General features: G+C 41.2%; 1 protein-coding gene across 1 annotated transcript in view; it reads left to right on the top strand.

The window, feature by feature from the left end:
• ANK3 (ankyrin 3) overlaps positions 1-25,014 on the top strand; it is a 213,935-nt gene that overhangs the window by 118,872 nt on the left and 70,049 nt on the right. Inside the window, exons 19-25 of the mRNA XM_075505280.1 lie at positions 7,572-7,670; positions 7,760-7,858; positions 8,262-8,357; positions 11,459-11,531; positions 11,733-11,795; positions 19,064-19,187; positions 22,138-22,240. Of these exons, the coding sequence (XP_075361395.1) occupies positions 7,572-7,670; positions 7,760-7,858; positions 8,262-8,357; positions 11,459-11,531; positions 11,733-11,795; positions 19,064-19,187; positions 22,138-22,240 (657 nt within the window). The remainder of the gene's footprint in view (positions 1-7,571; positions 7,671-7,759; positions 7,859-8,261; positions 8,358-11,458; positions 11,532-11,732; positions 11,796-19,063; positions 19,188-22,137; positions 22,241-25,014) is intronic.

The following is a 25,014-nucleotide window of genomic DNA, read 5'->3' as shown; positions in this document are numbered from 1 at the left end:
CAGTACCATGTATTTTAGCACGGACTAGTTTCTAGATAAACTGATGATCATCTTGAGTTCCTAAGGAAAGAGCTGAGACGCTCTGAACTTCTACGATGAAGGAAAAGTGTTACGCTGTAAGAACTACGATACCTTGACCTCATGTTCTATGCAGGTGAAGTTTAGATGATTGCTTGTAAAATAGCAGCTCTGTAGTTACAAGCTCTCTTGTTTAGATGGATTAACTGTTCTATGGGAATAAAAGGTCTGTGCAAGCTGCCTCTAAAACCAGAGGCACTGGGGAGCAAGATACAGCAACAGCTGAGTTGGCTTCAGAAGCACTGTTGCTATGCTTGCATGTTTGCATGATACCGTCCAGCATGTCCAGTTCAGATTCATTACTTCATTACAGTGGCAGAGATGTGGCCATCCATGCCTTTAAAAGTCAGTGAAGCTGCACAGCTTAGAGCGGCATTATATTGGGGATCCCTGCTACCAGCAGCCTCACCACTAACCTTCTGTTTTCTTCTCTTCATTTCACATCCATATGCTTTTGTTACCTCAATTATTGTGGTCTAGATTACTATTCAGTAGGGGTTTTTAATTTGTTTTTTCTTTGTTTAGATTCTTTCCTTATCATATTCCTTATTTTCCCAGGTTAAGTAAGCATCGGTTATGTCACTCCAGCACAGTATCTGTCAGTAGAGGGAGAACACTTAATATCTTAGCAGGTCATTCAACTTCTTGGGTAGGGACCAATGAGCTATCATCTTCCACCTCTGGTACATGTTCTTTAATCATCATTTATATATAACTTACACTCCCTGCAAAAACATCTAGAGTTTGCAGTTCTCACACATGGGAGTTCTTACGCCTGCTCAGGTTCTGAGGGCCACACATGATTGGGGTTTTTCAGGTGATTAGAGGAGAAGATTGGGAAGAAACATATTTTGCATCTTGATGCTATAGCAGGGAAGAAAAAAAATCTACTACCACAGAATATCTCTTGTGCGGGAGATTAGTCTGTATGATTAACACCAGTTCTGGCACTAAAACTTAGGAACGTTTTCAAAGTTGCTCTCAGACCTGAACCATTGCAACTGTGGTTCTTTCTTGGGGTGGTTTCCCTCCCAAGAAATTTTTTTCCTGAACTTTGTTGTAGCAAAAGGCATGAACGGAAGAATAGCTGCTGGTTTTGAAGTCCATTTATTGATGGCATTATGGGATCCTTCTGGTTCTGCATCAATTAACTAAATAGCCTCTAATCCCAGAGCTGTGGGAGTCTGTCTCAGCCAACGCTGAAGAGTAAACAACACTGGTTTAGCATGCCAGAATTAGTGCTTGAGAGGCCATAAGGCTGCTCCTGCCACTTGAAGATGGGATTTTGTTATGTGGTTTTAAGCCTAGCCTTGTTAGACTGAGCTCCAATTGATAAGCCATAGAAAACACCTTATCTTAATATGCAAGAAGCAAATAATAGAATGGTGGGAAAGTAGCAACACTAAAATGCACTTCAGGTGGTGAAGCTTCAGAGCTGCTTCAAAACCCTTCGCATTGAGAAAGCTTTAAAAACTGAATTTAGTGTTCCTAGAAGGCACATTAGGGTCCCACTGCAAAGGCAGCAGTTTTTATTCATTCTGACATTACATTTTTGTGTCTGAATTTAGGTATATTAAAGTTTTTGATGCTGAAACTCTGTGTTATGCAATATTATGCTTAACACAAGGAATGCTCATCTTACATGTAATATTGGGAGTTAAAAGTCAATCTGAAGTCATGGCTGTGAGCAGATATTCCTTCTCTGGTGGTCACGTTGAGTGTGTAAAAGCTATAGCGGTAGATGTGATGTTGCTTTTGTTGCAGGGTTTTTGTGCTGAGAGTTGGCACAAGTAAATATTGTTTCATGGCTCAGCAGGTCTCCACATGTCGTTTTTCAACTGTTTATCCCATTAGATAGTGTTACTGTAGGATACAGCATTACTGTGATGGACTGGCAAAGGAAGACTGATGGGAGAAGAGTGCTGGTTCAGTCAAGGATGAAGAGCAGGATTTGGAGCTTTGACCTCAGTGCAGGTCATTTTAGTCAAACAGTTGCTACATTGCACTTGGTGTTGGGCCTCTGCCGGGGGAACTGATGGTCTCGCAGTCCCTGGTTGGCGACTGTCTGGAAAATAAAGCCAGTATTAAACTGCCTTTTGTTCCTATAACTGTAGTATTGGTAGGAGATAATGGTGACTGAGAGGTCACGATGTTCTTTTGCAGGTTGAGTTGGGCCTTTTATTTCAGATTTATTCAGGGAGATTTATTCAAATCTGCCTGCCTTGTTCTGACAGGAACCACATACCAGCCTGAGTGCTACAGTGGTTCATAACAGCAATCCAGTTTTTCCATTGGAATATCTAATTTTCAGATGCAGAAAGAGACAGGAAGGAGGCAGGGAGGGTGGGAAGTGTTATCGAGAAGAATTGCTTTCATACAGAACAACACTGAAATACAGATATCTTCAGTATATCTTCATGGTACATTCTCTCTCCTTGGCTCTTGGTACCTGCTCAGTTGTTATCAAGACATTTGTGTGGAAATTTCCAGCCTAATAACGTGCAATAATGAACCTTTGCAAGGTACTGCAACATGTTAGGCCCTGATTCAGCAAAGCAGTGAAGTGTGTATGTACACATATAGGTTTGCCCATTTCATTTGATCAAGTCTGGATGCCTTTGGATCTAGAGCATTTTCTAGCCTTATCAACAATAATGCTGTAGCTTCTGTCTGACATTTACAGCAGAAAAACAAAAACAGAGCAGCTTGAGAGTCAGCATGACTAGAAAGATGCAGTAATTCAAGCTGTTAAGATTTATGGTTATTACCAGTGGAGGATATTAAGGTAATTCACTGACATGATATACAAGACTTGTGATAATTTCCCTCCAAAAAATTGAAGGGCAAGAGAATAAGGGATGTTTTGTGTTTGTGTGTTCCATTAGAATTGAAAAACTCAGTATTTCTCATTTTTTTGGTTTTTCTGGCACTTATTCTTGTGGCTTTTGATAAGCCCTTCCCAGCTGCTAACTTCCATATTGCTGCTCATTCTTTAAAACAGCTAGAAGCAGCACGGCAGCTGACTGCCAGAAGGTGATGCACGTTAGAGCTGTATTGAACAAAAGCCCTGATTTTCTTGGAAGTAACTTTTTTAATATTAGGATGCCTACTAAGTCCCTTGGTTCTTTGCCAGTAAATAAAATCTGAACCTAAACTGCTGTGCAGAAATGTGTATAATTGTTTTGTTTGGTGGTTGGGTTTTTTGTTGTTCTTTTGGGTTTTTTATTAATGGCTTTTGAAGCAAAATATTTTAGCCTCCTGGACACATTTCTATAGAGAATGAAAGTAGCAAGCTTAAGTAGCCATGAGAAATTACTACTTTTATAGTTAATTTTGTTGTGTAATTGCAGAATCTGCCAGTTGGAGTTTTTCAGAAAACTTAACAGAATATCTGTTTTCTATGAGGATGTTGGGATATAAATGTAAATGTTATACCTTCCTGAGCTAGAAACAGTTGAATGCAGGAATCTGTACTGTAGCTGAGAAGCAAAGGATATCCTTTCTGGGTCTCAAGCATTAAAAGGGCATTTTGCTAATTAGTTTTATTTTGACCAATGCCTTCACTACAAACATTGCTGACTATAAACATGGAAGATGTCCTCTGGTGTCTGATGCGGTCTAACATGCCCAGTGAGACGTGACCCGCCATGTGATATCTCTGTCACCCTGCTGTCAGTGACTGTGTACTGTGTTAGGCACTGCCTCATCAAACACGACATGACACGAGATGACCACAGGGTATGGCAAACTTAAAAGAAAGCTCCCAGGCCCCTCCAGGGTGTTCAGACAGGAAACTGGTATTTTGCCACCAGGCTAGCAGGTGCCCACATTGCTACCCAGGACATGCACGATGCCTGTAGCAGAGAAACTGCCTTTCAGTGCTCGCACCTCCAGCTGCCATACCTGACCAGGCCAGCAGCACCAAGAGCTTCAGAGGGAGCCTCCTTCAGCTTCAGCTCTGGGGCACCAAGACCTGTAGCAGGGAGAACAGTGACCATGTCACCATGGAAATGTCATGATTTCTACCATGCATTTGGAGGGGAAAGAGGAAAAGTTTTCACTTAGTCTCTGATTTAAACAGCAGGCTGGTCAGGAGTGACAAAGAGCATCAATAATTACTCCTCTAGCCATTTGTGCAGGTACCACATGTAAGTCTCTGTATATACCATTTGTAGAAGGAAATCGATGTTGTACTGCAGTAAATATCGGGGGTTTGATAGCTCTGTCTTCAATATTCATTGTTACAGGCTGGAGAGAGGAGCCTTTACAGATCACTTCAAAGGGAAAGTTGAGATCAGCTGGTCTTGATGCTCTGATACTCTCCAGATTTTAATGTTTTAGGGTTATTAGCAGGGGGTTCCCAGCAGGTGGCCCTTGACTTTTGATTTCATCTTCCCAGTTGGCTTTATGATGTCTGATTTTTGTTGACCTTGCAGGTCATGTTAAGAGGCCTGTGTTTTGAAGGGGGAGAAGGGAGTTAAGTTCTTGTATAAGGAGGTTTCACAGCATTTTTTTTTAAACTGATGTTTTGATAGTTTGGCCATGTTTTAATCTGAGTTTATCTTTGGACATGTAGGAGCAGGGGCCGCAGAAGCTCCGTTTTTGAGGTACATGGCTGTGAGTACACTCAGCATTCTGCTGAAAACTCAAGACTCTGGCAAATTTAAGGAGCCCTGTCAGATGCAGACCCTGGGCACTGCTAGGAACCTATGAGGCCAACCCTAAACTAACAGTAACTGTAAGATGAGGTCCCAGCGTTCAGTTCATGATGATTACACTTTAGCTAGTGCTCAGGCTCTTACCACTGTACGCAACTATTCTGCAGGAAAAGTTCCTTGTAGTCATTTGGCATCTGATCTAATGTTCATATAAGTCAACAGAAAGTTTCATTCTGCTGATGCCAATGGAATTTGGATCTGGTGCTGTTTCTTGCAATGATTAACTCACCCTGGTTGTCAAAGCCAGTAGTTTCTTTAGATGGCAAAGGGTATATAATTAACTGAAGAAAAAATACACACCCTAATTTAAAGTAACTGGCACAGCTACCATCTCCTAGCATGTGTTAATACAACTGAAATTAGGTAACCTTGTGTAAAGTAGGATCAGAGCCAAAGTGACATGAAGAAAATGGTGTGTCTAAACCCATGCACACTTAAAACTTCCCTCTAGTGGAAACAGTTCACATTTGAGGTTTTCTCTTTCTTTCTTCTGAGCAACTTTGACCTCATGGTTTGAATGTGTGGTGTAGTGCTGGCTCCTGAACCCCTGGCTGAACTTGGAGTTGCCTCCTCAGTGCTTTTGGCCAAGTTGTCTAACCTGGCCACTCCTCACTGACATGGATGTACAAAGGAAGGATGATAGGCTGCAGCTTTTAACTCCCTGTGTGCCTCTACCTCTTGGGCACCAGGCTTTTCTTTTCAGAGCAGGAAAGCAAAGGCACTTTGTCACCTTTAAACACCGATAAGAGCAGCAGGAGCCTGGTCAATACAAGACCAGCCCATCTTTCAGTGCTTCTGCCGGCAAGGTTGACTTTTGGATCTAGTCCTGGATTGTTCAATCCCAAGTACCATTTTCCTTCTGGCCACGTGGCTGCTTTGGACTCTACCAGCAGCCAAGACATGCACCATGGCCATGTTTCCCCATATATGTTGTAACTGACCTTTCTGCCACTGGAATTAATGATTTCAGACAGCCTCACCTCCTACCCTTTTTACAAGAATTCTCCTTTTGGAGATTAACAGCAGTGCATGTTTGCAGTGTATTTTACTATGTGTTTCGTGTATTTGTGTTCCTCATATCAGATGTGATTTTTACAGCCTAGCAATTGATTTTTCCATAAAACCTGGTAATGGAGCATGAGGCAGTCCCACAGAGTAGCAAAAGGACATATTACACTGGCAGTGTAGTTTCATCCTGCTTGCAAAATGGTGAAGCCCCGTGTGAACACTGGCTAAGATGACCCTTCTGGCATCTCAGAGCCTGTCAAGTGGACCCATGAAACCTGACCTTTAGAGGGGAAAGGAATCCCGATGACTCACCTCAAGAGAGGGGGAAGCCCATTAATCCATCTCTGTGAGCCAAGCAAAGCATCTGCTGGAAAGCCATCAAGCTATTAGTGTGATGGGGGGAGGAGGTTTGGGGAAAAGCGGCCTCTCTCCATGCCATGGAGAAAAATAGCAAGTGTCCCATTTAGAGGTAACCATCTCCTGAACTGTCCTTTGTGCAGCTCTAGATTGATTATGTTTGTTGAGGAAGAAGAGATTGTGTTGTCTTGCAGGGAAGATAAGGCAGGAAAAGATAATTACTTCAAGAAAGATAATCTAATAATTTCTAATACGTTAAGCATCTCAAGGAATTCAAAATTTTTCAAAACCGCTAACAGTGGTTCTCATGGACTAAGAGACTAGAAAAAGAGCCGCAAGAGCAAGCTTTTGTTCTCTTTGTTTTGTTGCATTGTATGTTAAATGTTAACTAATGTTGATTAAAGTGTTTATTACAATTAACAAGTTTCAACATGCTGTTTGACTTATTTTAAATATGTGGGGTTTAAAGTGAGTGAGTTCAGAGTCAGCTTAGTGATTCCTGCTTTGCTACCAAGAGTAGTTTTTAAAAAACAGTAGTAGTTTTTTAAAATCTCATCAGGTTTTTAAGTGATATTCTTCTTGTACTAACTGGTTTTAGAAATATTTGCAAAATGTGTATATTTTACTATAAAAAGCCATTTAGTTGCGTTTAGAGCATTCGGTGACCATTTGTGTTGACAAACATTCTTAGCCTGTCCACTAGTAAAGCAAAATAAGTAACAGGAACAAAAAGGATACATCCAACTTTCTCATCTTTGCAGCTGCCAAGAAAAAGCAGTTTCTTCCAGTTTGCATAACACAAGGCTAGACATGTGAAAAGTTAGACCTTTCTGTCTTAGAGCCTCAATTCACCAGCTGGTGTTCCAGTTTCTGTAGGACTATATTATTCTGGCAGAACTGGCAAATCAGTTGCATTGTTTTAGATTTACCTTCCTGGTGTTTCAGTCAGAATGGATGGGCTGCAAATTGCACTGTAGCTGAGACAGCCCTCAGCACGTCTGGTTTTAGAAAGTTGTTATTACTTATTTACTTATTTGTTTATTATCACACTGTAGGAGCACCAAGCATGTGAACCTCGCTGTGCAAGGCATTATACACACATTTATTTACAAAGGTGGGCTATGACCCAGAGACCTGATAGTCTGACCGTTGGACGGGAAGGCAAATCTTTAATCAACGTTGCATGTGTTGAAGATTACAGAAACACAAGGCATTCAGGAGAGGTTCACAAAGAATGGGACTTGAATTGACATTCATGAGAAGTGTGGGGTTTTTTTCCAAGGTTGGAGGATTTTTCATATAGGCCAAAGAAATAAAGCTTAACAGGATTTTTGCTGTTTCATGTCTGGTTTTTTTTGTCAGGGTACGTGTGGGATATTCACATTTACTAACTGCTTATGTTCATTCTAGATGGGATACACTCCTTTGCATGTTGGCTGCCACTACGGAAACATAAAAATTGTTAACTTCCTTCTGCAACATTCTGCAAAAGTTAATGCCAAAACGAAGGTGAGTTTTCAGCCTCTGCCTCGCTCGTTCTGTGGAGGCGGCTTGTGCACCGTGCCCACTGCAGCCTTTGCCTTTCCCTGTGCCTGCAGAACGGGTACACGCCGCTGCACCAGGCTGCGCAGCAGGGGCACACCCACATCATCAACGTCCTGCTCCAGCACGGCGCGGCGCCCAACGAGCTCACTGTGGTAAGTGCAGGAGGTCCACTGCGAGGCTGCCGCTTTCCCCTCGGGCTCAGATGTCCCACCCCGTGTAAAGCATTTGAGCAAGGGAAATGTGGAAAAAATGTGTGTGGTGGGAGGGGAAAAGAGCAGAGGAAGCCTATTCCAATCGCCCTCGCGTCCTCTATGCCCTCATCTCTTCCAAAATTAGAACGGCAAACTTCTGAAAAACTTTTCATTTTCATCCCATTTCTGTAAAGAGTTAAAGACTTACGGTTATATATCCTACTACCCAAAATATATTTATTTCAATCACCAACATGCAAACATTTATTTGACCTGTATTGTGCATTTTTCTACAGTTAATTAGCAGTTTCTACACTTAGCCTTGCTAACATTTGACTTTCATTATAAATATTTCAATTGCTAGAATGGAAACACTGCCCTCGCCATTGCTAAGCGACTTGGCTACATTTCAGTTGTTGACACATTGAAGGTGGTGACAGAAGAGACCATGACTACAATTGTAAGTACAGCTTAGTTCAGCAGTGAATGGAAGAATTTTTCCTAAGCCAATGTATTCAGCTTTGTTTAGTTACATGTCTACTGAGATTCCAGTTTAATTTCCACCTATTTCCTTTTAGCAGTATAAAATGGATATTAAGTCAAATATGGGCAATATATTTTTAAGGTAGTAGACATTATTAGGATGTATGCAGAAAGAGTACCAACTGAGCAGAAAATGGACAGCATAAATGACTGGTCGTAGCTGCCATGTTTTTCCGCATATCTTGCTGTTTAGGGCACAAACCACACAAATACTGGCTAGTTTGTAGTTGAAAAGACATTCCTACAGACTTGTGTAAACAGAAGCTGCTTCTGCCTTTTGAGAGCGTTTGCCAAGGGACTGCTGTATAATGGCTTGTATTTGGCCTAAGAGAACCTATTCCGATCTAAAAAGTGGTTGGAATTTACTTAAAAGCACCTCATTACGTAGTTTCTGGCGTCTTCTGAAAGATGGTGAAAGGCTGTCTTCTGCAAGCAGCCACAGTCAGCTCCTGCAACTCAAGATACCCATTCACCGACATATACATGAACTCCAGCTTGTCTGTCTTGCCTCTCAGGAAGGCTTATTGCAGCATTAGCCGGGAGAGATTAAAGGGACTAGCAATGGTCAAATATTACCTGCTATGAGAAAAATGGTGATTCACAGAATCCAAAATATTTCTCAGAAAGATATTTTGTTCATTAACGTTTTGCCAAATTGCTCTATGAAGAAAACAGTTTTTTGAGGTGAGGAGCCTCCATGCACCCCCATAGTAGTAAAGCCAAAATTGGGTCTTAAGAACATAAATTAGAGCATTGGCTGCAAATTTGCTTTTTCCTTTCTGCAACTTTTTTTTCTGATTAAAAAGAAAAAGAGAAGTATGTGCACTTATGTATTTTTAGGCATATCAGAGATGGAAAACAGTTACTGTGTGTTCCATGTTTTGTCATCACCCATTTGTGTGGTCTATCAGCGCAAGCAGGTGGTTGCAATACGATGAGCATTTGGGATGACAGGCAGATTTTAGCTCTGCTACTGCATGTGCCTTTTCTTCCTGTGACTTTCCTGGCTGTGATCTATAATTCAGTAGCTTACAGAAAATCCACCACATGAGACAAATTTCAGAACAATAAAATATAAAAGAATATGCCAGAAAATAATAACGAATTTTTGTTACAGCTTCTTTCTAGGTTTTATCAGGAACACATTTCTCTCTAGAAAGATTCCAAAATAGTTTTCCACAACCTGAAAAATTTGATGGAGAAGATTATACGGGGTAGCATAAATTTGGACGATTGTGTAGCATACAACTAGGTAGCTCCAGGAAAAGTAAAACATTTTTATGCTAAGAACTCCCAATATCACAAGATCATTCTTAGCTTGTAGAACCAAGAAGCTGGGGGAGTTTGTGCTGCATAAGGTGACTGATCATTTCTGTTCTGTAGATGAAGAAAAGTAGAGAGATGGTGGGTCAGGCTGTGAATTGTGCTAGAAAAAATGTTAGATGCTGAAAGGCCTATACTACCCCAAATACCTACTCTCGAGAGAAGCCCAGAAATAATTTCCATTAAAATCAGAATATGCTGCTTATCAGTCACAAGTATGTGATTGTCAGACTTTGGGAGTCTAGACATGAAATCTGATTTACAACTGAGGGTCTTAAAAACTCAGTTTGACTGCTGAGACTTATTTTTTGAGCCTTGTGGCTAAACAACTCCCAAAGGTAAATTTAATGAAACCAGGGATGAACATAGCTAGTTTTACTACAATTTATACTCAAACACCAATAAAAAAATCCAGTAGTGCCTGAAAAAAAAAGTCCTGTGATTTTGCTAGTTTAACAGCAATATGTTAAAAAGCTTTGCAAGTAATTCCCACAAAATGAAATAAGTGTGAGGCTTTTTATAAGTTTTGTGATGTTTGAGCATGCAGGAGCTCTTCTGCCTGTATCAACTGATGGCAGTAGCCCAAGAAACATGAACTGCCAAATGAGTATTCATGAGACTGGAGAAAAACTGAAATATTTTAAAATAAATGAAAATGGAAAAGCTATTTTGTCATCCTGAACTTGTTAATGATTTCTTATTTGTATATGAAGGATGAGAAGTAATGGTGGTTGAAAACAATGAGATATAAAAACCCCATAAAGATGGAAGTGGTTTTTGGTGTGGGGCTTGTGGTGTTTGTTTTTGGGGGTTTTGGGGTTGTTTTTGTTTTGTTTTGTTTTTTTTAATTCCACTGCATTCCTTGAGTGGTAACTCTGCAGGGTCTCCTGTGTGACCTAAAACTTTACCAGTGCTTGTTGTGCTGTACCCCAGCTGGAAAGTGCTATGTGCATGTGTGTGCCATTTGTGGGATACACAGGTATTCTAGGAACAGATTTCAGGCATTCATAACTTTTTTTTTTTTCTGCTTCTAATTTTTTTTTTATATTGGTCTTTGAGTCTGAATCAATATAAACATCAGGATGAAAATCAACCAACCACTTCTGAGTGTCTTGCATGCACAAATTCCTTAAGGGGTATCATTTAGCCTGCATGTGGTTACAATTGTTCTCATTTGTGGGAAAAACACACAATTCATGCTGAGGCACCTCTGAAAAAATTCACATAGATTAAGCCTGCTCCCAAATTGCAGCATTTTTCTAATGACAAAGGAGAAATACTTCCCTCAGAAAGTTTTGTTTAAATAGAGATGACATATTCCTGCTCAAAATTTAGACAACTATTTAAAGTTTTTATTAAAACCCTTGACATGAAACTCTTTTCAGTGTACTTGTTTTTTCTTTTGATATCATCATCTTCTAGGCTTTCAGCTCATGCTTTTTCTGCTGTGAAAATTTGAGTATAGTTTAAAATACAAATATAATATTGCCTATTTCTGTATTATTTCATATAGTCTTTTTTAATGTATAGTTCAATGCATCTATAAAAAGGAAAGTGAATAAGAAGCTAAAAAACCTAAATCTTGTTTTGCTAACTGCAGATAAAAATGTCCTACCTTGCATTTAATTTTTAAAATAATTATAGTTCTAAACACAATGATGCCTGTGCTCTGAAATGATTTTTTTTCTTTGACAGACTGTTACAGAAAAGCACAAAATGAATGTACCGGAAACCATGAATGAAGTTCTTGATATGTCTGATGATGAAGGTATTAAAAAATAAAAAGCTCTCACTTATTTTTCAGTCTTTTGTTGTTGTAAGAAATGTTTGTTTAAAAAAAAAAAACAAGCAAACAGAATTAGTTGGATATGGTCTTTGCACATTCATTATTGTTTTACATTTATTATTTTGTTGACACATTGATAGTCTATGCTTTTATTTAATTATTTTGTTTATTTAAATCATGCAGTTCGTAAAGCCAATGCCCCTGAAATACTCAGTGATGCTGAATATTTGTCAGATGTTGAAGAAGGTATTTGTGCATTTTTGTATTGCGGTGATATTTAACTTAAGCCTCTTCCTTTTATTTCGTCTGTCTGAAAATTAATCCTTTCAGATAATTTTCTTATTATCCCACTAACAATAATTTCTGCTTTACAATTAAGAATGCTTTCAAAAATTCTTTGAGCCATTGCTGATAATCCTCTAACTTTTTCTGAATCTCTTACTCCCAATTTTTTAACCAAATTACCTCCAGTTTCCTGAAATCGTCCTTTTGCTGCTGCTTTTGTAAAGTGGAGAATTGTTTTACTATTGTAACTGAAAAATATGGGACAAAAAGGTCAAATATCAAAACACTTTGGAAGAAATAACTGATAGCAAAAGTGAACAGTAGAAGAAATGAAATTTTGTTGGGGTTTTTTTTTAAATTCTGATGTGAATTAAGCTCTGAAATTGTTGATTTACGTTGATAGTGGACTCTTAGCCTGGAAAGAAGTATTTTCAGGGTGGAGGGGTTTTTGTGTGGTTTTGGGGTGGTTTTGTTTTGTTTTGTTTGGCTGCTTTTTTTTTTTTTTTAGTATTTATTATTTCAGTCATGATATTCAGTAGAACCACATCAGACTACTTTTGTCCTGAATAAAGAGGATGCTGCATTGGACTCAACATGTTGGTGTTTGTTAGTATTCAGGAAATACTTTGTAGCTGAGATTTCATCTGTATCATCCGCAAAGTGATGTGAAATCTGTGAGAGTGGCAATAAAGCCCTCTGTTTTCAGTGCCTCTGAGAAGTCTCCTGAGCTATTTGCGCTAGCAGCCTGCCCATCCCAGCTCGCTCCTCGGTGCTGGGCAGGCTTGACATGGCTTTAGCGGTGCCCAAGTATTTAAAACTCCTTTGGCAACTGCTTCCCTCCCCTATACCAGCATCCCCTGTTAGGTCAGACCTCTCCTGGTTTGGATGTGCAGGAGTCCGTGCGAGTGTCACCAGGAATTGCAGGTTTCCAGAGGCCACGGCAGGCTTAGGTTCCCAGGTGACATTCAGAAACAGGAAGGTCTTGAGTTGATGAAGAGGATGACAGTGTCCTGAAGGCTTTTTTGTGTGTCCCAATTCACTTACGTTAGAGCTGCAGGTTTTTCTTCTCTAGTAGGAAAAGAAATGACTGCGTTCAATTTTCTTGTGCTTCTTTAGTTAATCTTTCTTTCTTCCTCCCTAGTGATATATTTACTTTTAATTTTGATAGCATTTAAGCAGTAAGGTATAAAAGCTATTTAGCTAAGTTCATTGTCTGGAGTTCTTGTTTAATTCATGCATTGAGGCTTTTGGTTTGTTTTCAGTTTGTCATTGTGTTCCCATTGCTGCAGTTCCAAATGGATAGTGTTCTTACCCTGCACCTGTGTTTTACAAATAACTCTCTTAGGCTATTGTACTGCTCAAAATACTGTATTGTTTTAACTGACTGGAACACTGATGCATAATAGTGTTAGCTAATAGAGCAGTAACTATTGCCGTATCCCACTGCACAGCATGTGGTGAGGTCCGGATGAGAAACACTCCTATACGGAATCTGAATATTAGAACCAAAGATGTAAAATGTGTCTTTTAATATACGGGTTCATTTGTTAAGGCCAAATGCAAAGCCTGCAGGGATGTGTGAGATCTGTGGAAAGTTTTTATAGCCACTAACTCTCAGTTTAACAAAAAACAAACCAAAAATTAAGAACACAGGTAATATGATCGATTCCTTGCCTAGAGACTATTCTGCACCCATCTTGTTATAGGGGAGCTAAGAGACTAGCTTATATATAACAGGGTCATTTTCAAACCTAACACTGAAAGGGAGCTCTCAAATCAAATAATAGGTATTTTATTAATCTATGCTGAAGCATTGCAGTGTGCAAGTCATGCGATGAATTACAGGCTTTGAGGTAATAACCACTGGCTTGTCTCTCTTTCCTGACTTGCACATCTGTAGAGGCAATATACTGATGCCCTTCCCCACAACTCCTCAATGTTGATAGGGTATTTACACACAATGCATCCACTTGCATCAGTAGAAATAAATATGTTCAAGATGGTAATGCACTCTCAATCTCATAGCCAGGGAGCTGATTTCCAAGTGAGAGAAGGGCACAAATTCACCACCTAAATCCAAGCTCTCCCTCACTTGGCTAACATTCATGTCATCAGCCAAAACTCTTCAGTGAGAGAAACTTGTTTAATGATTTCTCAATATGCCACAAACCTCAAGGTTTCTCTCATAAGAGAAATTGAAGGCTTGGGAAGTAGAGTCTCAGAGCTCAGAGGCAAATGTCAGGAAACTGTTTCCTTGTGCTTATGTCTTGCTGTGCCCGCTAAATAAGTATTTACATGGACATTGTGTAATTTCTCTTCCCAGCTGAGGAAAGTTTGGTTTGGAGTCAGACTGGTTGAGAGGAGAGACCTTTTCTTCCTTTTCCTAGATGACTATGGCAATTCTGCCCAAATGAGGTTAAGTGCTGGGAAACTGCTACACCACAAAAAAGAAATACCCTTTTTTTGAAAGATGTGAACATGATTTTGTGGGGAAAAAATGAAGGCTCATCTTCATATGTAGCAGAAAGTTTGTAGAAGAATATAGAGCAATTCTGATGTACACTGAACATGTGCTCTGTTTTTATTTTTAAAGAGATCGCAAATCTTACAAATGTGAAACATGAGACTGGAAGAACCAGGTCTTTCCTCTTACCATCTCCAGATGTGAGCTCGCACCCCACACCCTGTGCCGCTGCTGGGAGCCCCAGCAGTGCGCCCCGTGGCCACAGGGCTGCTGGGGAGCCAGGAACCAGCCGTGCTAAAGCACAACCCCAGCCGTCTGTGAAAGGCCTGGAGGAACCCCCTCGAGTGCTCAGCCTCGAAGCATCCCTCCGGGCGGGTGCAAGAGCTTTAATCTGGTGGAGGAAGCTGAAGCCCTGCAGCAACTGCCACAACTCAGCAATGAGCTCTGTCACCCCCCACCCCACCCCCAAAGCTACCGCTGCCGTCCCAGAGGTGAAGGGACAGCAAGCAATGGAAGCTGATACAAAGAAGGGTGAGACTATGTGAGCAGCGAAGGGAAAAAAATCCAAACCAAAACACAGTTCAGGTGTTGAGAATTCAGACAGTCACTGTCAAGAAACACTTATTGTTGAGCTTTTTTTTTTATTTGGTCTTCAGTAGATGACAAACTTTTGGGTGTAAATAAGGACACTGTTTTAAACCCATTTAATGGAGAGTCCTCTCAGTAGGAGTAAGTATCATGCTAATCAGTCCCTTGCGGATTAGACAGATGTCCTAACAGGACATGAGCGCACACGGCCTGATCCCTGAGTAGGTGCTGAGGTACAGCAGTTTAAGTGCATTTGAGGCAGGTCAGGGCATCCCCTTGCATGAAAGTCTGTTACTGATCAATTTAGGAGGAGTTGATTTATTATATTTTTATGCTCAGAGTTTTCTGAGTTTCTTTGTCTCCATAAAATTTTACAGATTCATAAAAGTTTCAGTGGTTTGGTATTGGCTTTTCTCCATACTTGCGTGGAACCAAAACCTTGGCTACAACTAGAAGCGTCCTGCTCTTCTCAGTGGCTGTACCTCTTCTGCCATCAGGCAGCTCTGGACAGGCTGTGATGAGGGAGTGGCAAAAGCTTCAGGGATCTTTAGCAAAACCAATGATAAATGCCCATTTGGATCCCAGGCTATGATTGAAGTTTGTTTGGGACTTTTCCCAGGCCAATGATGCCTTCTCTCCTGCTGCCAGAGAGCCTGTATTTCTCACTGGCCTTTAAAAAGAGCACCTACACAGCACTCTTGCAATTCCCAGCTGTAGGAGACATGCTGAGGGCCCAGAAAAATAGGGAAAATATGGGAAAAGGTGGCAAAGCGATGAGAGGCATAGAAAAGCTTCTTGGGGAGAAAAGAGTAAATAGAGTAAGACTGTCTATCCCAGAAAAAAAAGCTGAACAAAGGATAGGCTAGAATGTATAAAATAGTGGGTGGCAAAGTGACCGGTAATGCTTGCTGCCTCTCCAGAAGTCCAAGAATAGGGGGCATCAGTGAAACCAGCACGAGGCAGGTTCAGCTTACATTAAAAGGGCTGCTCTTCCTGCAACAGGTAGTTGAATTGTGTGACTCCTTGGCACGCATCCGTGATGTGGGGAATGCAAAAAGTTTACATGAGTTCAAAGTGTAATTGGAAGAATTTAAAAAGGGGAAAAAAATACCTACATACAAAGCTCCTGAGGCTTTAGGAAATGTGTGCTCATATCATTGCCAGCTTGAAAAATGTCCCGGAGGACTTCTGCTATTTCATGTCCTTATATTCTTCTGTGAAGTGTGGCTGCTGTCAGAGACAGGGTATACTAGGACTGCCGGGCCTTTGCTTTGACCTACTGCCGCTATTCTTTCCTGGATTTTGAACGGTTTCCTATACTTGTGATAGCTATGTTTGCCCACTGCTAACAGGGACATCATCTTTCTTCAACACGTAACATATTATGAAGGGAAGGATGGCAACTGCAGCAAAGCAATGCAGTATTCTCTTTCTTTGGCGTTTTTTCATCGGTGCCTCACTTCTTGGGCATTTCTCTGTCATTTGTGTTCAGTGATGAATTTTGTCTTCACTCTTCCATGGGACCTCTCTCTGCAGGACTACAGTCTGCTGTGAGCAAACACTCTGCTCGTTACCTGAAACGCAGAGGATTAGACTGGGGCACCTAATTAAACAGAGCGGGATTGCTGAAACGTGCACCACCCATTTTGCTCCAGCCTCCCACGATCACAAAACAATGTCTGGAATTCTTTGAAATTACCACTCCTAGATGCAGCTTTTCCTTTGATGAGAGCATTTCATCAGCGTAATCCTGCTCTGGCTGGATTAGCTGCGGAGCGGGATAACATCTAATGTATTTTGCAGCTCAACTGGAATAGCTTTTTATCATTCTCCACCTTGCCTTTGACAAATGATGCTCCTAAAGAAAATGCCTCGTTTGTTCCTTACAGTGGCGCAGCGCTCGTCTTCAGGTGTTGTAAGGGCAGAAGTTTCCAAATGCTGCTGGTCCAGTTAGCAGCTGCTTAAAGTTGCCCGCGTCTCTGACCCTCTCTGGGCCCCTTCGTCGCCTCCCCAGCTGCAGTCCTTTTTTCTCAAGCAGCTGAATTTTCTCCCTGGACACACGCACCCCACGCTGGAGGGCGGAGAGGGAGTGGGGGCAGCACCCAGACCCCGCCGTCGGCACCCACGGAGCCGCTGGGGCTCAGCTGGCGGGGGTGCCCCGGGGATGGAGCGGGGAGCGGGGGGAGGTGCCCAGCCCCAGCCCCGGCGAGGGCGGGCGGAGCGCAGCGCCCTTCCCCGCAGCCCGGCAGCCCCGCGCTCCCTGCTCAGCCCCGGCATCGAGTTACAGAAAAACTACACCCTCGCAGCACCCCTATTTACATACAAATAACTGGAGTGCCTGCATTTATGTCACCGTTCAAGAGGCTTGCCAAGGGAGGCTGTAATCCAATCAGCAGAAGCTTTAAAGGGATGTCTGCAGAGTGATTAAAAGGGGATTTTTTTTTTAACTGTAGTCATTATCTTTCGTTTTGTTTCATATTTGCAAAGAACTGTGATCTGAGTTGAGGGGACAGAGATGCACATGTCCTAAAATACATACGAAGAGATCAAGATGTTAAGAAGATCTCAGTTGTTGTGTGGAAAGCGAATATGACCCACAGGGATTAGTTTGCTTGTGCTGGTTTGGAGATTAACTCTAAATCACTGCTTAAGGACTAATAGGACTAATAGGAATTCTTGGAAACATCAGGGAAAAAATTCTTATAGACCAGACTGGTGAAAATGGCTTTCCAAAACAGTAAGACTTTTTAAAGTTTAACTTAATTTCTAATGTTTCTGTTTCTGGTTTTTTGAATGCTTTCTGGTATATGATGAACATTTTAGCTTTTGAACTGTTACTTAAAATACTGGTTGTTGCTGGGCTGGAGGAGAAAGTTGGTCGGTCTGTTTGCCGTTTGCAAAGCAGTAGCTGAAGGGGTATTTTTAGAATTGATTGTTAGTTTAAAACCGGAGCTCGCCTGTGGTTTCCTGAGTTAAGTGACTGGAAACTAGTCTAAACTCCTTGAATGAAAGTGGGAAACGTACAGCTGGGCTTGCGGAGTCACTTACTTTGCAGAACACGCTGTTCAACTTTTGTGCAACTTTTACACACCTAAAATGCGCTCACAACAAAGGAGGAGAGCGTGAAGGTCGGCAAGTAACGAGCTTACCGGGAGCTCTCTCCGCTCTGGGTTGTTGAGGGAACGGGAAAAAAAATCCTACAACCGCAAAAGGCATACTTTGGACTTGCTCTGTCAATGCAGGAATGTAGGTTTTGCATGATGTAATGGTATGCAAATGCTGCTAGCGAGAGCGAGCTGCTCGTTAACCCTTTGCGGCGTCGGGCCTCCTCCTCGAGGATTTAACCTGCCTTCCTTTCATTTTCTCTAAAAAACCTAATCACCCACTTCTCTGTCGGTGTCGGCCTGTCGCGACTGGCGTTTCCCGCGGGGCCAGCCGCACCGCTCGCCGGGGTTTGGCCGCCGGCCCCGCGGGCGGCAGCGCCGGGCTGGCGCACGGCTTTGTTCGGGCCCGCCGGGCTGCGCCTGAGCCCTGCCTTCGCTGTGCAGCGAAGAGGCTTCATAAAGCGCTTACCTTCCGAAAACCAACCTGGGAGCGTGAAGCAGGTCCTACAAAAAAAGAAAAAAAAAAAAAGTAAATAGTCCCCTCTCACATTCAAACTTGCAAAAGTTACTGAGAAATGCCTAAGGTGGAAGGCGGGCCTCTTCTTTTACCCAGCGTCCATTCAAGCTTGCTGCACTTTTCTGTACTGGTGGGCAGCCAGGCTGTCTCTCACAGCCAAGTGGTTTGGGGTTTTTTGCGTACAGAATAACCTAGCTCTAGTTTGTCAGCTCGGGCTTTTTGGTAAGGAAAGCAAAAGTGAGTGCAATGGTGCAAAGTACAGAAGAAGCCTTTAGCTTGCTTAACGATTGGGCAAAAGTCATCCCTTGTATAACTTTATTGGATTTACGTCAAGGTGGAGTTTTGCTTCTTACATTTGCACCCAATAAAGTTATTTTCTCAGGCCCGTTCAGAGGGTGGATAATTGACATACTACATGGAAAGAGCCTTAGGGAAAGGGGGGGTGACGGGATTGATTCCTTGCTGGTGAGCAGAGAAGGGCGTCATGACTTACGAAGCACACAAACATTTACGGTACATGTAGCTTCTGATTTCAGCCTGGCTTTTGTACTGGCAGGTGAGGATGCAATGACAGGTGATACGGACAAATACCTTGGACCCCAGGACCTGAAAGAGTTGGGAGATGATTCTTTGCCTGCTGAAGGATACATGGGCTTTAGCCTGGGAGCCCGCTCTGCCAGGTATTGTATTTGCTGTTTCTCATGTTTGCGTGTCACCACAGTTACCAGTTTTTACAAATCAAGCGTGCTCTTTCACACAAAGCTGGAGCCTCTTTCGAAACAAAGTAGAGGGGGTGTGCTTCCGTGTTACGATAATACTGCGCCTTTAAAGCATATGTTCATTGCAGTTTTATTTCATATTCTTTAATCATGTTGGCTTCTTATGGCGATGATACTGAAAGCGAACTGTTCACTTTTTCTGGTATCTGCTCATGCTCTGAACATCTCCAAGGCAGCTCTTTGCTAGCAGTTTGCAACTGGTCTAGAAACTGACCTAGAACAGCCAGGAAGAACAGGTTTCTTTTCACTACTGCTGGTCAAATTGATACTCACATTAGAGTATTCCTTAATGGACTAATTTATCTGAAGAATGTAAATGCCAGAAAAACTGAATGACAATCATTTTGCTATTTCGGTGCTTTTATTTCTTTAAAGGGGGTAGTGAGTAATCCAACTGAGATAGCCAATATTAAAGAAAAATGCTCCCAAAAATAAAAAAAAGCAGGTGTACCCTAAATTTGTTGTAGGGTTTCATTTGACAGGGAACAGATTACGCATTACAGAAAACAGGCCAAAGTTTCTGTGAACCTGATAAAACACTGTAAACTTAATATAATATCTGACTAATGTTGATTTCAACTCGGGTGTTTCTAGATCAACATTTTAGATTTCATTTTTGAATCTTGCTAAAGCCTGCACTGTGCGTTGCTCAAAACAATTAAAGCTGTATGAGCAGAGATTACTTCCATAGTTGTGGATTTGCAATGTATTTACTGACAGTTGAATGGTACTGAAGCTAATAATTAAACCTCATAAGCTGGAGCCCTGAGGAGTTTTTCCTATGCTGTAGTTTAAAGATCTGTTTTAAAAAGTGAGTTCATTGTCTAACAGTGAATGGCAACTCCCAGAAGGTGAAGCTTAGATGTCTACCCTTCAGTCTTGTTTGTTATGGACGCATTAGAAATGCAAGCATGCAGTGCAAATTTGCTCTTTAGTAGTGCCCAGCCATGTTTTGCTTCAGTTACAATTTTTAGGTAAGTTAATAAGTATTTATGTCATAATACATTCACAAGGAATGCCAAAATGCGTTTAAATAGTCCATTAGCTAGAATATCAGCAAAACAGATCTGAAGGGAGAATCTTATGTCTTTGTAAACTTAATTAACAGAGCTGACATGCTGCTTTTAAACACAAAGTTGGCGTGAGCGAGGTTGTCATAGAGCACTATCAGATTTGGTCAGGTCTGAAGTACTGCGGTGATGGTGGACACTCCCTGTGCACTTGGTGTACAGAGCTGGGCACTGATTTACAGGACACCTTTTATTCATTACAGTACTCTTCCCGCACATGTCTAAATTCTCACTGTGCAAGTGGGGAGAGCAGAATTTCACAGTCAAGATCTGTTAGGTAGATCTGAGGGTTCAACCTCATTTTATCTTTTCTTTGAGAGAAATCTAATATTCCCATGCTTCTGATTTTAGCAGTACCATTACTATTTGTTGCTGCGTAACTCATTGTTTACATTGCACATGTTATGCTCAGAGGAGACAAATACAGCGTTTTTCCTGTGCAGTATTTTATTTAGCAAAAAGTATTCTGTGGATGTATCTTACTACTGATTCTGAGTGTAACATTAAGAAATAAACACATTAAATATATAAGCCATCCAGCCATAACATCTTGCTTTTCCCGTCTGATTCTTTGCTTTCTATTTCTCCTGTTTCTTTTCCACTGTAAATTGCTTTAGTCCAAAAGTCAGGTAAGAAGGCATGGCATCGTGTTACATCTTTCTGCTGCTGCCATTGCTCATCTTCATTTTATTCAGCATTGGAAAGTGACATGCTTTTATTTTGGGGTGGGGGGTGGGCTCAGCCCTAGAGAATATCCCTCTTATAACAAATAGAACTTGATTTCTTTATGCCCTTTATCATGTAAAAGTCTGCTTAACATATGCCTACAGTGTGTAATTAAGTTCCCAGTTCTGCTTCCAGCACAAGGAGGAACGTGTGCTAAGGGACTAGAAAAGTTCAATTAACAACTACAAAATGCATGAAACAAGTTGTAGAGTTTTGAGTCTGAAAAGTGTTGCTAGTTCAAAAGTGTAATATTTTGTTGGATGTTGCTTTTTATTAATTCACTTTTTGTACTACTTTTTTTTTTTTGTCACGTAGCAAGCATGTCTAGGCCTGCAGCATGTTTTTAGCACATACCATAATGTATCTTCCAGGGTTAAGTGTAACACACTCCTATGTTCATTTAATTGCAACACATTCAGAGTGATCATAGTTACTTCTAAATAGTCTAACATGCACAAAATAATCCTCAAAGAATTGGAATCTGTATTTAATCATCAATAAGCAAATTTATCTTCTTTCTTCTTTCATTTCAAAATTATTATCCTTTTTTCTAACTAAAGGAATAACTAGGGTGTTTATAACAAAGTCAAAAGTGGTTCGGCCACAAAGAGAATGACAACACGTAAAAAGTTGCTCTTAGTTAAACCTGCTTCAGCAGGCTTCTGAGCCATATGGGCAGGCGCTGTAACCTACCCACAGCTCTCCCGGGACCTGCCTGCATGGGTCTCCTTTCAGGATTAGGGAGTGAAGACATTTATCAAAGTTCATCTAAATACTTGAATACACTTTTCTGGATTTATTCTAAAGCCACGGCATTGCTGCCAAATCAGTAAACATCTGTTGTGATTTTGTTTATGTATATTGTAGGGAAGGGGATATTTAACTACAGTCAAATACTTATTATTCCATTTTTTCCCTTGTATTTATTTCACAGATTATGTATATTTTGCCATCTTATGCTATCCCTGGAAGTTGCATGTATTAATTTTTTATTTTTATTTTTTGTTCATCTCATTGTCATCTGCACTTTCTATGATAAATGGTAAATACAACAGCCTCCGCTCCTTCAGTTCGGATAGGTCCTACACGCTGAACAGAAGTTCTTATGCCCGAGACAGCATGATGATTGAAGAACTGCTGGTACCAGCAAAGGATCAGGTACGTGCTGTGTCTCTGCCACCAGGTATTCGTGCTTCGTATTTGTAGGGGATGACAGTCTGCAGCACTCAGATGTGCTCGCAGAGATTATCGCTACTCTCTTAACTATTGAAAAGGGAGAAGAAAGGAGCTGAAAGTTGTGGGTTTACCACATTGTGGGTTTGATCCTGCAAGAGAGAGGGTGATGGGGTCCCAAACCAAAAGAACCTTTAAGGGACCAGTTATGTTTCTGAGTATGGCGTTGTCCATTGAAGTCAATGGGAGTATCTGTGAGTTTAATGTTATGTGTATCCTTAGAGTGCTTTGTTAAGCTGGGAGCAATGTGTTTTACACTAAGCAACCTTTGTCTGTACTTTATAGCCTGGGGATTACATTCGCCTGTTCTGTCCACATAGAGGGGACTCCAACTGCTGTCCTTGTTTTTCCACCCTTGGGAAGAATTTGGCCTTGTAAAGATTAAGCTATTATGCACTAAACAGTTTATGTATCTTCCAAACATTTGTGCAGTGACTAACACAACAAAAGCAGAATCTTTTGACCTGATTATAGCGTGGGAAAGTCTTTCTAAAAGCTAATGCTGGAGATGGTAGGGTACTGTATGCTTTGTTTGTGAGTTCCTCAGCATTTTGCTTGGTACACTTGCTTCAGATTTTCAAATCTAACTGAATTACTCAAGAATTTCTTGGTATACAGAAGCCAGAGATCTGCTAGGAAGCTGAATAAAAATTCACATAGAAATCTTTACTTGGGAATTAAAGGACTGTGGAGTGGAACTGTTGTTTGTGTCCTGGAAGAGCATGAGGTGGATTGTAATGAAACCAAGGTTTTCTGCTGCCCTTTTCCCAGAGGTACCTCTCAGCAGCGGCAAGTATTCCTGCACAGGGGGGTTATTGATCTCAGAGGACACCTTCATGTGGGAGGAAAGGGTCCACAGAACAGGACTCAAGCATTTTAAACCTTGATTGTATTAGTCTGTAAATTCTAGTGTAGTATAAATTATCCAATTTTACTACAGTTTTTGCACAGTTTTGGTGGTGTTATGACAATGGCAGAAATTGGATTATCTCTTTAGCAACTGAATGTTTATTATTAGGTTGTTACTTTCCAGTGAAATGCTGTAAACCTCCAACAACCTTGGTTTCCAACAGCCAGCTAGGGAGAGTTTCTGAACATTGCATAGCAGTAATTTTGTTGCTTTTGCTTGTTTTGAAGTCAGAAAATAAAATCTGCAACTACTGGCACTGGGAACAAGAAATGATATTTCAGGGCTGAGAACCTAAAGTTACTCTGACACTTCCTACTCCTAAGCCTTCATTAAGTCTTCTTGATATGATGCATATTTCAGAGGAGAGGAAGGCTCTTCAGTCTGAGAACATATTACCTTGTTTTATGATTCTGGCCATTTTTGTGATTACCATCAAAGTAGATGGCATTGATTTAGCAGCTAGGGTGCATTTGATGAAATAACAAGACTTAAAACCAGCTGAATAACTCCTAAAAAACATTGTTCAAAGTGTGCACCATTAACCTGTTTTGTATTACAAAATTCCACTAAAAAAATAAGAACTACTATCTGTACATGGAAGTGTTGCAGTGACACCACATCATGTACAGGAGCTCTACTTTAGGGCAAACTTCTTATTCTCTACAAGTGGTCGTGGACCTCTCTGCTTTCTGGAGGATCTCTTGCAGTGTTGGCTCTTGAGCTGAGAAGGCAACAGATATGAAAACCTTCTAGTGCTGGTACTGAGCAGTGGTGTAGGCTGTTTTCATTGCATTTATAGTCTTCATATTTTTGTGATTCCAGGTTTTGTCCAGCAATGATTGTGCCATTATTGCAGTTCAGCATTGATCCAAATTTGTCACATAAAATGAATCCAGGCTGGAGGCCTGGCTGACAGACTAGTTGTAAATGTTGTTCTAATCTTAATCCTCCAGACAAACTTCAAGTTTCTCAAGTCTAGGAGGGGATCAGGAATGGTGAAGGTGGTAGTGAAAAAAAAATGTCAGTCCCGTCTTGAGAGGTTAGTAAAACCAGGATCCCCTGAAAAACAAACGCCAGTAAAGCAACAAACTATCTTCATGAAAAGGGGGGCCCAGCTAAAATTTTCTGCTATGGCTTCTGCAAACCTCGAAGTCCTGACAAAAAATATATCCATCCTCTGGAATTCCTCTGTTCTTCAGCCCAGCCCAAACCTATGGTGGTAAGCTTTACAGCTCTTTGGCTGAAGCAGGAGGAGTGCATTTGGGAGATGGAGAATACCCCTGCCTCTCTTCTTCCCATGCCTCCCTCTGTGCATTACTGGGCTTCTCTGCTGTGGCAGTAGAAAGCAGGGAAAAAACCCACCTTGTGTTCCAACAATGGAATTCACAGGAACAAAGATCATCGTGGGTCAAAACTAGTATCCTAAAAGTCCATCTGGAAACTGATAGGGGTTAAGGCTGTTTTGGGGTATCACACTACTTTGAAGGAGTGAGCCATTGCCTATCTGCATATTCTATTTCTCTTCTTTTGTAAAGCTCAGACCCGTCTGGAGTTCATGGCAACAGCAAAGTCTCAGAGTAAAGGGAATTAATTTTATCACAAATATAAGTATATAAAAGAGTAAGGGGTATTTGTCAACCTCTTGATCAGGTTAAAACAGAAGATCCCACAGCTACCCCTCCCCAAGGTCACCGGGAGACTTGGGAGTCTAAAGAGAGTCAAATGAGGAAGATCTGAAACCAGTCTTTACTGAACTTGACTGCCACCATGACACGTTGGGTATTAGAGA

Source organism: Mycteria americana, chromosome 6 (genome assembly GCF_035582795.1).
Source record: "Mycteria americana isolate JAX WOST 10 ecotype Jacksonville Zoo and Gardens chromosome 6, USCA_MyAme_1.0, whole genome shotgun sequence".
Classification (NCBI taxonomy): Eukaryota; Metazoa; Chordata; class Aves; order Ciconiiformes; family Ciconiidae; genus Mycteria; species Mycteria americana.
The sequence above is the reverse complement of the archived record's forward strand: the minus strand, read 5'-3'. Positions and strand labels throughout refer to the sequence as shown.